General features: G+C 44.2%; 1 protein-coding gene across 2 annotated transcripts; it reads left to right on the top strand.

Annotated features, from left to right (window-relative positions):
• LOC117394936 (chondroitin sulfate glucuronyltransferase-like) lies at positions 1 to 11863 on the top strand. 2 transcript variants are annotated; one of them, XM_059018256.1, is made up of 5 exons: positions 1 to 100; positions 2676 to 2879; positions 3799 to 4363; positions 8347 to 8529; positions 9753 to 11863. In XM_059018256.1, exons 2-5 carry the CDS (start codon positions 2692 to 2694, stop codon positions 11022 to 11024), a joined length of 2208 nt encoding a protein of 735 aa, XP_058874239.1. In that variant the 5' UTR covers positions 1 to 100; positions 2676 to 2691; the 3' UTR covers positions 11025 to 11863. The 2 variants fall into 2 exon arrangements, with proteins under 2 accessions (XP_058874239.1, XP_033849591.1); XM_033993700.3 differs by lacking the exon at positions 1 to 100 and having other exon boundaries at positions 876 to 2879.
• The last annotated feature ends 735 nt before the right edge of the window (positions 11864 to 12598 follow it).

Below are 12598 nucleotides of genomic sequence, written 5' to 3'. Positions count from 1 at the left end.
TACAAAAAACGTGGTAGGAGAAGACTACCTAGCTTGCTGGTGATGCAGTGCAATGTACTGTATTGTATGCAGTTCTAGGTAGCTGTGTGACGATTTTACGGTAATTATGACATCACAGCAAACATTTCCTTAAATGTTTTTGTTGAAAAAATATCAATTTCACCACAGATAGAGTGCGTGGTGGATTAGTTATGTAGACCATATAAAAAGTTCACATGCCTATATGTTGGCTATTCCAACCGCGATAATGTAATCATACATTTAAAAAAAAACAGTGCGTCTTTCTAATTTGTGTCCATAAATCCACAAATTTCACACATATTATGTAAAATCGAAATTCATGACATTGTTGTGTCTTGCCTTGTCTTCAAAACACGTATCAATATATTATTAAGTTATAGATACGTTTATGTTATTAAAAGCAAAAAATAATAATAATAATAATAATAATAATAATAATAATAATAATAATAATATCGTATTAATTTCCACTGTTCATTGCGCTGCTAGACTAGGTACTGTAACCGAACTATGTTAATAGTGTTTGTACGCATTAATTCAGTGTGGGCGCTTTGCTGAGCTGGATTCATTAGAATGGTTTTGAGTACGGTTCTCGAGATCGGTTATGTTGCCAGTGTTTTTGGAAGGCTTATACGCTAGGTACCTGACCGACGAAAAAACTAAACACAAAATAAAAACGCTTGGTTAAATATTTTTCATATCTGTCTATACGCATTTTCTTTGATGGTGTTGGATTTTATTATTATTATTTACATTTTCCAGTAAACTATTCAGTGAATGTACAAATGTAGAGTAACAGATTTTTGAATAAGTAATGCTTTAGATCCTGGAACTGTGTTAGCTTCTTTGGTTTCCTCCCGGGGGTTTCATTACATCAACAGGAACATGTAGAGCCTGAGCAAGCAATCACAATCTGATGTGTGCCAAGGCAGGGGAGGAAGCAGAACGGGGTCTTTCATCATTATTATTATTATTATTATTATTATTTTTATTTTTTAACTCGTACATTGAATAAGGGAGGGCGCAATAGAGAGAAAATACAGGCTGGTTCTGGCTGTAGGCTGGCAGCAGTGAGAGTCTGTGTGAGCTGGCAGACGGAGTAACTATCAGAAAATCACTTTGGCTCGGGGATTCTACAGTTGGAGAAAGACATACACAAATCACTGGGATTTATATATATATATATAAATTAACCTACACGGAGTAAGGAAACAAGCGGACACCGGGATAAGAGATTATTCAACACTGTAAGCGCCATCGCCACGCTTCCCGTTAGTTAAAGAGGACCAGTTCCTTATTGATGGTGTATATGCAAGTTAAATACACTGCATAAATAAATAAACGCGTTATTTTAATATAAAAAGACATAGCACAATGTAGCTTGTAATTGCCGTTTTAAAAGTGTACTGTGTAGATTTAGGGCACCACTGGATATTCAACGAAGACTTGACAATTGGCAACAGTACCGGAGTTGGTGTCGTTGTTTTTTTTTTTTTTGTTGTTGTTGTTTTCCTTTTTGTCGCCGGGAAACAAACGTTTTATTATTTTGCTTAAACTGATATTTGAAAGGGGTATGTCGAGTAACGAGTAGTAGATTTTTGTTTACATGGGCTAATGTGTATCAAAAAGTGTTACATTTCCCGTGGTTTTAAATCTCTTTTCTTAATTCAAAGAATATATTTTTTACATGTGTATCTTATTTGTAAATTGTTGCCTAAATATGACTAATTGAGGTTCTTTGCAGGTTGTTGGTTTGGTTTATAATTGTGTTGCCTGCTGCTTTTAATTGATCGGCATTTGTGAGCAAAACAAACAGCAAATGTGATTTAAGCTGTCAGGAGGTCTCATTACTCGCAATCAGAAGACCATTTACAATTACAGGTTAAGAGAAAGCTTTTAACAGCTGTTTTCGTATAGCCTTCTTGAATGTTAAAAACGTCAAAATATTGTTTATGCACATTATGATGATTATATTAGTAATGCAAGTATTGCAAGAGTAGGGGATTCGCTCACTTTCATCTGCAGCATATATTTATTCACAGTAAGAATACAGAGTATGTTTACTGGCATGCCTAAATAATTTCTGTTGAAAGACTGAGTCAGATTTGCTTGCTTTAAAATTAGCCTTCATTCCAGACATATATGCCTTATGTTGTTTTTTTTAATTATTAGGTGGTTGTCCTATTTATGGGATTCACGAACGTTTGACCCAGGCTACGGTTTTACCTGGTGTCAAGATATTACTCCAAAATGTGAAGGCATTTTCAAATGAAGTGATTCTAAACAGTGTCCAGCTTTTATTACATAGCGCAAAGCGTTACATTTACATCTCTGTCACGTCTAAAAATAAATACCTTGCATTGCCAGTCATTTCCAAATGAAATATATATTTTTATCCTTAAATAAAATGACATTTGTAAAATTTTGAAAATTCTAGAGGAAAAAAAAGTGGTCCATAAAGAGTTGTTTCATATATATAAATACCTATCTGTCTTTCTCTCTCTATATATATCTCGTAAAGAAAGTACACTATATACTGTATATATCAATTCTGCTGTTATAGCAAGCACAGTGTATGCCATGCGTCTGTCCTCCCTCCTGGCCTTATTCAGGCCTGCACTTCCTTTAATCCTGGGGCTTTCCTTGGGGTGCAGCCTCAGTCTGCTGACCATGTCCTGGACACAGGGGGACACTGATGAACCCTGTGGGGATGGACTGGTAAACGGAGGGCTGTTTGCTGGAAACCAGGGACACAACAATAATGGTGGCAACGGGGCAGGTGGAGGGAATGAAGATTTCCAGCCACACATTGTTCCTTACTACAGGGACCCCAACAAACTGCACAAAAAGGTCTTTAGGTGAGTAAACGCCACCAACAAGGCTGGAAATAAGATTCCCATTGAATAGCAGATTGAGCCATTCCAGGTTTTACTGTGACCCTAGCCGAGGGGAGGGGGAGGGGGAGGGGAATCTTACAGTAGATGGGCCTTATTAAGCATGTATTTATATCCCTGCACCAATGCTTAGTCCATTTAGTTCCGTTTTTCACTCAGAAACAAGGGCCACTTCATCACATTTTCCTGAGGGCTGAGACCAGGGATCCAAATGAGACTCATATTGCATAGCAGTTTCACCCATTCCAGATTTTACTACGAGCTTGATTAGCCACAGTCTATATGTAACAAGCTTTGTGTGTCTTATTAAACTCATAGTAAAACAAGCAACGGATCAAACGGGATTCTTATTGCCATCCCTAGATGAGAAGCTCTGTGTCTATATTCAATTAAGCCTTGCCTAATGCTAACACAATAAGGTTGCATTTTTGTTCATGCAGGGATTTGTGCTTTCTCATGTGTTTTTTTGATTGAAACAATTCACAATGTGTGATTTATTTATTGTAGGTACTGGAGGAGTGTGACAGGCTTGTTTAATGACAGTTCGCCTGGCCTGAAAGTGCAGGGGGATTTTAAATGTCCACCATTTAGACAGGAGGCCACTGGGCTTTAAACTTTCAACAACAAAGAGTATGATTCTTTATAAAAATATAAAGCACTGCTGTGATAATGTAAGCAAGTTGTGATAATGTAAGCACTGCAGAAAGTTTTGGTAAGATTCTGTAACAATTGGTTCCAGGACAATATTTGCACCATCAAAAAAAAAACCATAATCTTCCAAACAAAATCCCACATATACACACCTTGCACACACAATGGTGTGCAAGAAACTGCTGCAAGCTTTGTACTGGACTAAATGTTTATTTATTTTTTGTTCCCGCAGGACGCGGTACATCCACACAGAGCTGGGTATACGAGAGCGCCTTCTAGTGGGCATCCTGACATCACGGGTCACGCTGACCACGCTGGCAGTGGCGGTGAACCGCACGGTGGCGCACCACTTCCACAAGACCTTCTTTTTTACAGGGGTTCGGAGCCCCAAGATACCCCATGGCATGCAGGTGGTGGCTCATGGGGATGATCGGCCCGTCTGGCTGATGTACGAGACGGTACGCTACCTCCACCAGCATTTCGGGGGAGACTATGACTGGTTCTACCTGGCGCAGGACGACACTTACACGCAGGCAGAGCGGCTGAGCCAGCTGGTGAGCCACCTGAGCGCCGGGCAGGACCTGTACCTGGGACGCGCTGAGGAGTTCATTGGTGGAGACGAGCGCGCCCGCTACTGCCACGGAGGCTACGGCTACCTGCTGTCCCGCAGCCTACTGGCCCGCCTGCAGCCGCACCTGGACACCTGCCGTAACGACATCCTGAGCGTGCGGCCCGACGAGTGGCTCGGCCGCTGCATCATCGACTCCCTGGGGCTGAGCTGTGTGGAGGTGCACCAGGTGAGGAGAAGCAGAATGTGTTGTGTAGCGGTGTTCCGGGGCTTGTTTTGAATAACAATGCTTAACATTGATAACGCTGTTATGTGAAAGACTGTGGATCTGTTGTACCAGGTGGGGTTGGAGGCACTGATGAACTACATGTGTTCTTGATCATAAGAATAACACAAGGAGTGCAGTGCAAAGGGTGCTGGCACAAATTAAGAGTAGGCGCAATAGATATATCACACTTTTTTATTATTATTTATTTCTTAGCAGACGCCCTTATCCAGGGCGACTTACAATCGTAAGCAAATACATTTCAAGTGTTACAATACAAGTAATACAATAAGAGCAAGAAGTACAATAACTTTTGTTCAAGCAAAGTACAAGTGTGACAAACCACAATTCAATAATACAGCAGATAATAGTGATAGTTACATCAGGATATGATTAAATAGTGATAGTTACATCAGGATGTGATTAAATACAAAGTACTACAGGTTAAACACTTGGCAGATTACAGTATTCTGAAGTACAGGATTAAATGCAGTAAAATAGGGGGCAGATAAGAGCAAAATAAAGCACATTTACATGAAGGGTGATAGTGTCCCAGGATACAAACAGAGGAGTTCTACAGTTGCTCTTTGAAGAGGTGAGTCTTAAGGAGGCGCCGGAATGTGGTCAGGGACTGGGCAGTCCTGACATCTGTAGGAAGGTCATTCCACCACTGCGGAGCAAGGGTGGAGAAGGAGCGGGCTCTGGAGGCAGGGGAGCGTAGCGGAGGTAGAGCTAGTCTTCTAGTGCAGGCGGAGCGGAGAGGTCGAGTGGGGGTGTAGGGAGAGATGAGGGTCTGGAGGTAGCTGGGTGCAGTCTGGTCAAGGCATCTGTAGGCTAGTACAAGAGTCTTGAACTGGATGCGAGCGGTGATCGGGAGCCAGTGGAGCGAGCGGAGTAGTGGAGTAGCGTGGGCGAAGCGAGGCAGAGAGAACACCAGGCGGGCAGCAGAGTTCTGGATGAGCTGGAGCGGACGGGTGGCGGACGCAGGGAGGCCAGCCAGGAGGGAGTTGCAGTAGTCTAGGCGGGAGAGTACCAGGGCCTGGACCAGGAGCTGGGTAGCATAGTTGGTGAGGAAGGGTCGGATTCTTCGGATGTTGCTCAGGAAGAATCGGCAAGTGCGTGCCAGAGTGGAGATGTGCTGGGAATAAGAGAGGCAGGGGTCCAGGGTGACTCCGAGGTTCTTAGCTGAGGAAGAGGGAGAGAGTGTGGTAGATTCCAGAGGAACAGAGATAGAGAGATCAGAGGAGGGGGAGGAGGAGGGAAAGAAAAGGAGGTCAGATTTAGAGAGGTTGAGTTTGAGGTGATGCGAGTGCATCCAGGAGGAAATAGCAGACAGACAGGTAGAGATACGGGAGGAGATGGTGGAGTCAGAGGTGGGGAAGGAGAGGAAAATCTGAGCATCATCAGCATAGAAATGGTATGAGAAACCATAGGATGCGATGAGGGGGCCCAGGGAGCGGGTGTAGAGAGAGAACAGGAGAGGACCCAAGACTGACCCTTGGGGGACTCCAGTTAAGAGAGGGTGAGGTGTGGAGGTTGCTCCACGCCAGGTTACCTGGTAAGTGCGGTTGGAGAGGTAGGAGGAGAACCAGGCCAGAGCAGTGCCAGAGATCCCCAGGTCAGCAAGAGATGATAGTAGAATAGAGTGATCAACAGTGTCAAAGGCAGCAGAGAGGTCGAGGAGAATTAGGACAGAGGAGAGAGAGGCAGCTCGGGCACACTTAAGTGAGTTGGTGACAGACAGGAGGGCGGTTTCAGTGGAGTGAGCAGAGCGGAAGCCAGATTGGAGAGGGTCAAGCAGAGTGGTTGGACAGGAAAGCAGAGAGCTGGCGGTGTACAGTCCGCTCGAGGGTTTTGGAGAGGAAGGGTAGGAGGGAGACAGGACGGTAGCTCTGGAGGGAGGTGGGGTCGAGGGTAGGTTTTTGAGGAGGGGAGTGATAGAGGCTTTTTTGAAGGCAGAGGGAAAGATACCAGAAAGTAGAGAGGTGTTGAGGAGGGAGGAGATGAAGGGGAGTAGAGCAGGAGCAGCAGCGTTGAAAGAGGTGAGTGGGGAGGGGGTCCAAGGCACATGTGGTGGGTTTGTGACCCTGGAGCAGGGAGGAGAGGTCAGAGTCTGAGAGGGGCAAGAAGGTGGAGAAGGAGGGTGAGTTAGTAGGGGTTGCAGTGGGTGTAGGAGTTGGAGTGTGAGCAGAGGAGAGCCAGGGATGGGGAGGGGAGGGGCGAGCAGGACGGGAGGTGAGGGGACAGAGGGAGTCGAGGGAGGAGGTGAGAGGAGAAGAGGGTGGAGGTAGCAGAGTCTACGGAGAGTTGTGAAAAGGAGTCGATAGGAGGGAGGTGAGAGAGAGCAGTGGAGGCAAGGACAGAGGGGGAGAGAGAGCGGAGGTTACGGCGAGAGGTGACAGTGGGGGTAGGAGGAGCAGGGAGGGGGGAGAGACAGAGAAAAAGAGATGAAATAGTCATCAGAGAGGTCCAGGGGGGTGACAGAGAGGGTGGAGGGGCAGCAGGCCCTGGAGAAGGTGAGGTCCAGTTGACGGCCACCTTTGTGGGTAGGAGGGGACGGAGAGAGACAGAAGTCGAAGGAGTGCAGGAGAGGGAGGAATCCAGCAGAGTGGCTGGGGTTGGAGAGATGGATGTTGAAGTCACCCAACAGGACAGTCGGGGTAGACAGAGAGGGGAGGGAGGAGAGTAGATAGTCGAGTTCATCCAGAAAGTGAGTGAGAGGCCCAGGGGGGCGGTACAGAACAATGAGCAGGAGTTGACAGGGAAAGGTTAGTTGGACTGCATGAAATTCAAAGGTATCGACAGAGAGTGAGATGAGATCGGAGGGGACAGAAAAGAGTAAGGAGGGAGAGAGTAGAAGACCCGTCCCACCTCCCTGTCCAGTGAGACGCGGGGTATGGGACAGGACGTAGAGAGAGGACAGGGCAGCAGGAGTAACAGTGTTATCAGGGGACAGCCAGGTTTCAGTGAGAGCAAGGAAATCGAGCGAGAGGTGGGAGGCAAAGGCAGATATGAAATCAGCTTTGTTAGCAGAAGAGTGACAGTTCCAGAGTGCACCAGAGAGTGTGTGGGAGGGGGGGAGAGGCAGAGAAATGAGGTTAGAGGGGTTGGAGGAGCAGCAGCGGAGGGAGGGCAGAGGACGAGGACGGGAGGACAGAACAGGGATGTGAGACACTACAATAAAGAATAACAACAATGTTGTTTTAGTGGGGCGGGGTGAGGGATGATTGTATCATATGGAAATTATGTCACAGTAAAGTTAGCTATACTGTTTAAATATTGTGCAGGGTGCTATGTAAGATACCAGCTGATTTTCATCCATTCAAGGTCAGAATGGCTAGAAGCTCTGACCTCTCGTGGATGTTAGCTTGTACCGTACCCTATACTATATTCTGTATATAACAATGTATAATATATCTCCTAATTGATTTTTAAAATATATTTTTTAGAAAACTTAACATGGTGGAATTATTCATGAAATGTCCAAAGGGGATAAAAATATATAGTATATTTTAGCGATTATGACCATGGTGAATATCAAGGGCCATTCTAGGAGCCCAGATATTTGTTACAACCATACCCTTAATTGCATTATTGAACCAATTAAACCGCTGTTCAGTTATTACTATGTTAATGATTAACTTTATAACCTCTAAAACCTGATGTGGCATGGCCCTCGAAAAACAGAGTTGTGCATCCCTGCTTTGCATTGAAAAAAAAAATGTTGTGGCTAATTATAACAAGAGATACGACCTGATCCTCCAGCCAGTTATTAGCACTGAAAAAAAGCTTGGATCGTGAAAAGAAATACCTGCCACTGCATATTTTATACAAAGAAAGTGACATGAGGAAGATCAGAAGTCCTGTGCAGGAACTACTCCTTCTGGATGAGCAGGACATGTGCAACATGTTCTGCTGTTGAATTTCTCTCTGGTTTTCCTCAACAGGAGATGCAGTATCGGTATTTTGAGCTTGGGAAGAACGCTGACCCTGAACGCGAGGACAGTGCTGCATTTAAAAATGCCTTCACAGTCCATCCCGTCTCCGACCCCACGCTGATGTACCGACTGCACAAGCGCTTCAGTCAGATCGAGCTTGAGAGGACCAACCTTCAGATCCAGCAACTACAGGCAAGTCCTAAGCTTTCCCTGCTTCGCTCCAGTTATTAGTCAAGAAAAAAAACTTTATGTCAAACATATCTTGTTATAGTTGTATGATTATACATACAAATTATTGCCATTAGTGTGATTTTATTTATTGTCAAAAATAAATCTAGGCTTAAAAAGAAAAGTATATAGAGATGTCTTACTTTTCCAAATTACTGACTACAATTGCAAATGGTGTGTATAAAACATGCAAGCTGTGGGGTTTTTTTTAGCTTCCAGGAAAAGCCAGAATCATGCAAACATTGCTTTGCAATGGGAGCCCTCAATTAGGCCATATGGAAACTATGTTCTGTAATACATGTGTGTTTCCTACCTCCCGTACTGTTCATATTTCTGAGGCTATGGTGAGATTGTATTCTGTGCTAAACAAGGTCGGGCTTTGGCAGTAAAGTAGATGTGGAATTTTTTTGTCTTGAGTGACTTGACTGAATAGGATTTAGGGAAATTAATGGAGCACAAGGCTTTTTTTTCTCATCGTGGTATTTCGCATATGCACACTGGATGTTTCAGTCTATATTAATAAATAAATAATATACAAAGTTTACAGTAAATCAGTGGCTAGTGTAAAAGGAACTTGCTGTTCAAAGTCTAATATTAAGATTAAGTCGGTATAGAAGGCTGTGTGGTCCGGTGGTTAAAGAAAAGGGCTTGTAACCAGGAGGTCCCTGGTTCAAATCCCGGCTCACTCGCTCAAGGTCACACAGTCTCTTAACCTCCTTGTGCTCAGTCTAATAATAATAATAATAATAATAATAATAATAATAATAATAATAATAAAGATCTGGTTTCATGGGAGGGAGTGTGGTTAGTGGTGGAAGCAGGGAACCATAAGGCAGGAGATCCTGGGTTTAAATCTCAGCTTGCACAGAAAACGTTCATTTTATAATAAATACAAAATAAAAATAATTTCAATCATTGCAAATGACATTTGTATACCTGTATACATTTAACATCTTTAGCCAATCCTAACTTGATTCCAAATTCCCTTTTATACACATTTAGATTTAATCAAATAAATTAATCAGAATAATGTAGTCCATGACAATTGCATGAATTCCGGGACCTGAATTAAGACTATGCAGTAGCTTCAACACAGTTTACATACATTTCATAAAAAAATGGACATTTCTTACAAGTTTTTCCTTTCCGTATTAATGTTATGAATCCTTCTTTATACTGTTTTATAGGTCCAGATCAGTAACCTCAGCTCGTTGACACCAGAGGGGAAGGCAGGGGCCACCTGGCCCATTGGCATCAACTCTCCCTTCAAGCCCAAAACCCGCTTTGAGGTGATTAACTGGGAATACTTCACAGAGGAGCACATCTACCCCTGCATCGACGGGGCCCCCAAGTGCGAACTGCGGGGGGCAGACCGGGCAGATGTAACTGATGTGGTGGAGACGGCTGTGGAAAGGCTGAATGAGCACTACCAGCCTGTCCTGCGCTTTCGCAAGCAGCGTCTGCTGAATGGCTACCGGCGCTTCGACCCCACACGGGGCATGGAGTACACCCTGGACTTGGCCCTGGAGGCCTTCACGCAGAAGGGTCACAGCCAGGTGATAGCCAAACGGGTGGGCCTCTTGCGGCCGCTTAGCTCCATCGAGATCATCCCCATGCCCTACGTGACAGAGGCCACCAGGGTGCAGGTCATCCTTCCCGTCACGGCCCACGAGCAAGACTACGTGGGTAACTTCCTGGACATGTACGTGATGAATGCTCTGGACACCCATGACAACGTGCTCCTGACCTTCCTTTTCATCTATGAACCCTTTGATGCCCAGAGGGTCAGCCAGAATGACGTCTTTGCTGGGATCAAGTCCATGATTGGTGAGGTGGAGAAGCGATATGCCAACGTCAAGATCCTCTGGATCAGCGTCAAGACTGAGGTCCCCTCTCAGGTCAAACTGATGGACATCATCTCCAAGAAGCACCCCGTTGACACTCTGTTCTTTCTGGCCAGCGTCTGGACAGAAGTCAACACAGACTTCCTCAACAGGTGCCGGATGAACGCAATCAGCAACTGGCAGGTCTTCTTCCCTATCCACTTCCAGGAGTACAGCCCAGCCATTGTGTACCGTGACCAACAGCCCTCTGTTGCTTCCTCCTCGGCCGCCGAGTCGCTGAAGGATGGCCATTTTGACCGCCACGTCTTTGAAGAGGCCTGCTTCTACAATGCAGACTACATGGCTGCACGCACCAAGATGGCGGCCGACATCCTGGACAACGATGAGATGCTGGAGAGCATGGATGTCTATGAGATCTTTGTTCGCTACTCCAGTCTACACGTCTTCCGCGCTGTCGAGCCTGCTCTGGTGCAGAAGTACGTCCGCAGAACATGCAATCCTCGCTTCAGTGAGGACATCTACCACCGCTGTGTGCTGAGCAACCTGGAGGGGCTGGCCTCACGATCACACTTGGCTATGGCCCTGTTTGAACAGGAGCAGGCCAACAGCACTTAAAGCGACTGTGTACGGCCACTGCGCCACACATTTGCAACTCCAACCTACTAAATTCAATAACTGAACACTTTTGAAACTGGATGGACGTGTTACTAATAAGACCCTGGTCTTATTGCTCAACCCTGGTCTAAACTGGAACGCAAAAGAAAAATACACACTCCACTTTCCTTGTCCTCCTTGTATCTGACTGAGTTGTTGATTTAAGTGGGCTTCCATCAAAAGGCTACTATAAAACAATATTAAATAAAATGTATTGTCTTCATAACACTGTTTAGGCATGTGTTCCCAATGTTTATTAAGAATGCAAGCTGAACTATGTCTACAGGCACCTTTAACAGTTGTTAATAAGCTGTATTAGATCAATTAAGTCCTCTTCATTGTCATTTCAATGCTAGCAAAGTCTCACAATTTTACATCTTCGCATGATTGCTCATTGCTATTGGCAAACAAGGAATTTCCTGCAATTTTCTTCCCGATTTCATCTTCCTTTGTTTAGTCTGTTGTCTTTGTTTTTTTCATTCCAGTTCTAAACCATTTTGCTTGTTACTCTGCCATTTTCAGGTGCCAGATGTCCAGTCCGGTGCCTCTTGCTTGTGACTCTCTATTTTTAAATATTTGCTTTTTGTTATTTTGAATAAATTATATAACTGATTGATCAAGCCTGGAATGCTCAGTGTACATTTTAATTTGTATTTTATTTTTTGCACAATAAGGTCCAGAGACTCATTTCAAACTGCCGGCATACATCCATGTACATGGGTTGTGTAAGTTAACAAAAACAGCTTGTCAGTACTCTTGTATTAAATTCTGAAAATAATTAAACAAATGTGAATATCTGATCACTTTTTTCGGTTTCTGTCTCTGCAAAACAATGGATATAAGCCTTTACCACCCACCAAATTATCTTGGCAAAACTTCTGTGGTGGAATATCCCTGCACAGATACTAGCTGAAATGATCCCGAATGGAATAAATACATTTCTTAACCCCTAGAAAAAATAATGTAATCCACATTTGTTTTAAAAAGCAGCACTCGATGTCTAATGAGAGACTTTAAATAATCTGCAGGGACAGCTATTCCTCTGTGTGTAATATAATATATTTATTTTTATATAGCGCCTTTCATAGTGGACCACCATAACAAAGCGCTTTGCAGAAGTAGGCTGTGAACTGTGCATTATTTGCAGTCACTTACAATAGCACATTGATTTAATATCTCATCTGCAGGATGGAGCACAAGGAGGTTTAGTGACTTGCTCAAGGTCACACAGTGAGTCAGTGGCAGAGGTGGGATTTAAACCAGTAATTTTCTGGTTACAAGTCCTGGACTTTAACCACTGGACCACACCACCAGCTTACAATTAACATGGAGTAGAGGGAGGAGAGGGTGCAGCAGCAGCTGTGGTGGTTGGTTTGGACAAAAACCTGGACTGCTGGGATCAGTGCAAAGGCAACATTTTCAACAAACATGGCTTGAAATGTATTTGTTGGCCTAAGTGACCGCGTTCTCATTTGTTCAGAGAACGCAATTTATAAATGATCATATCAAACATATATCATGCCAAGGAAAGCAAT

The sequence above is a fragment of the Acipenser ruthenus genome, chromosome 3 (genome assembly GCF_902713425.1).
Source record: "Acipenser ruthenus chromosome 3, fAciRut3.2 maternal haplotype, whole genome shotgun sequence".
Taxonomy (NCBI): Eukaryota; Metazoa; Chordata; class Actinopteri; order Acipenseriformes; family Acipenseridae; genus Acipenser; species Acipenser ruthenus.
Note: the sequence above shows the minus strand (reverse complement) of the source record. Positions and strands in the feature narration are given on the sequence as shown.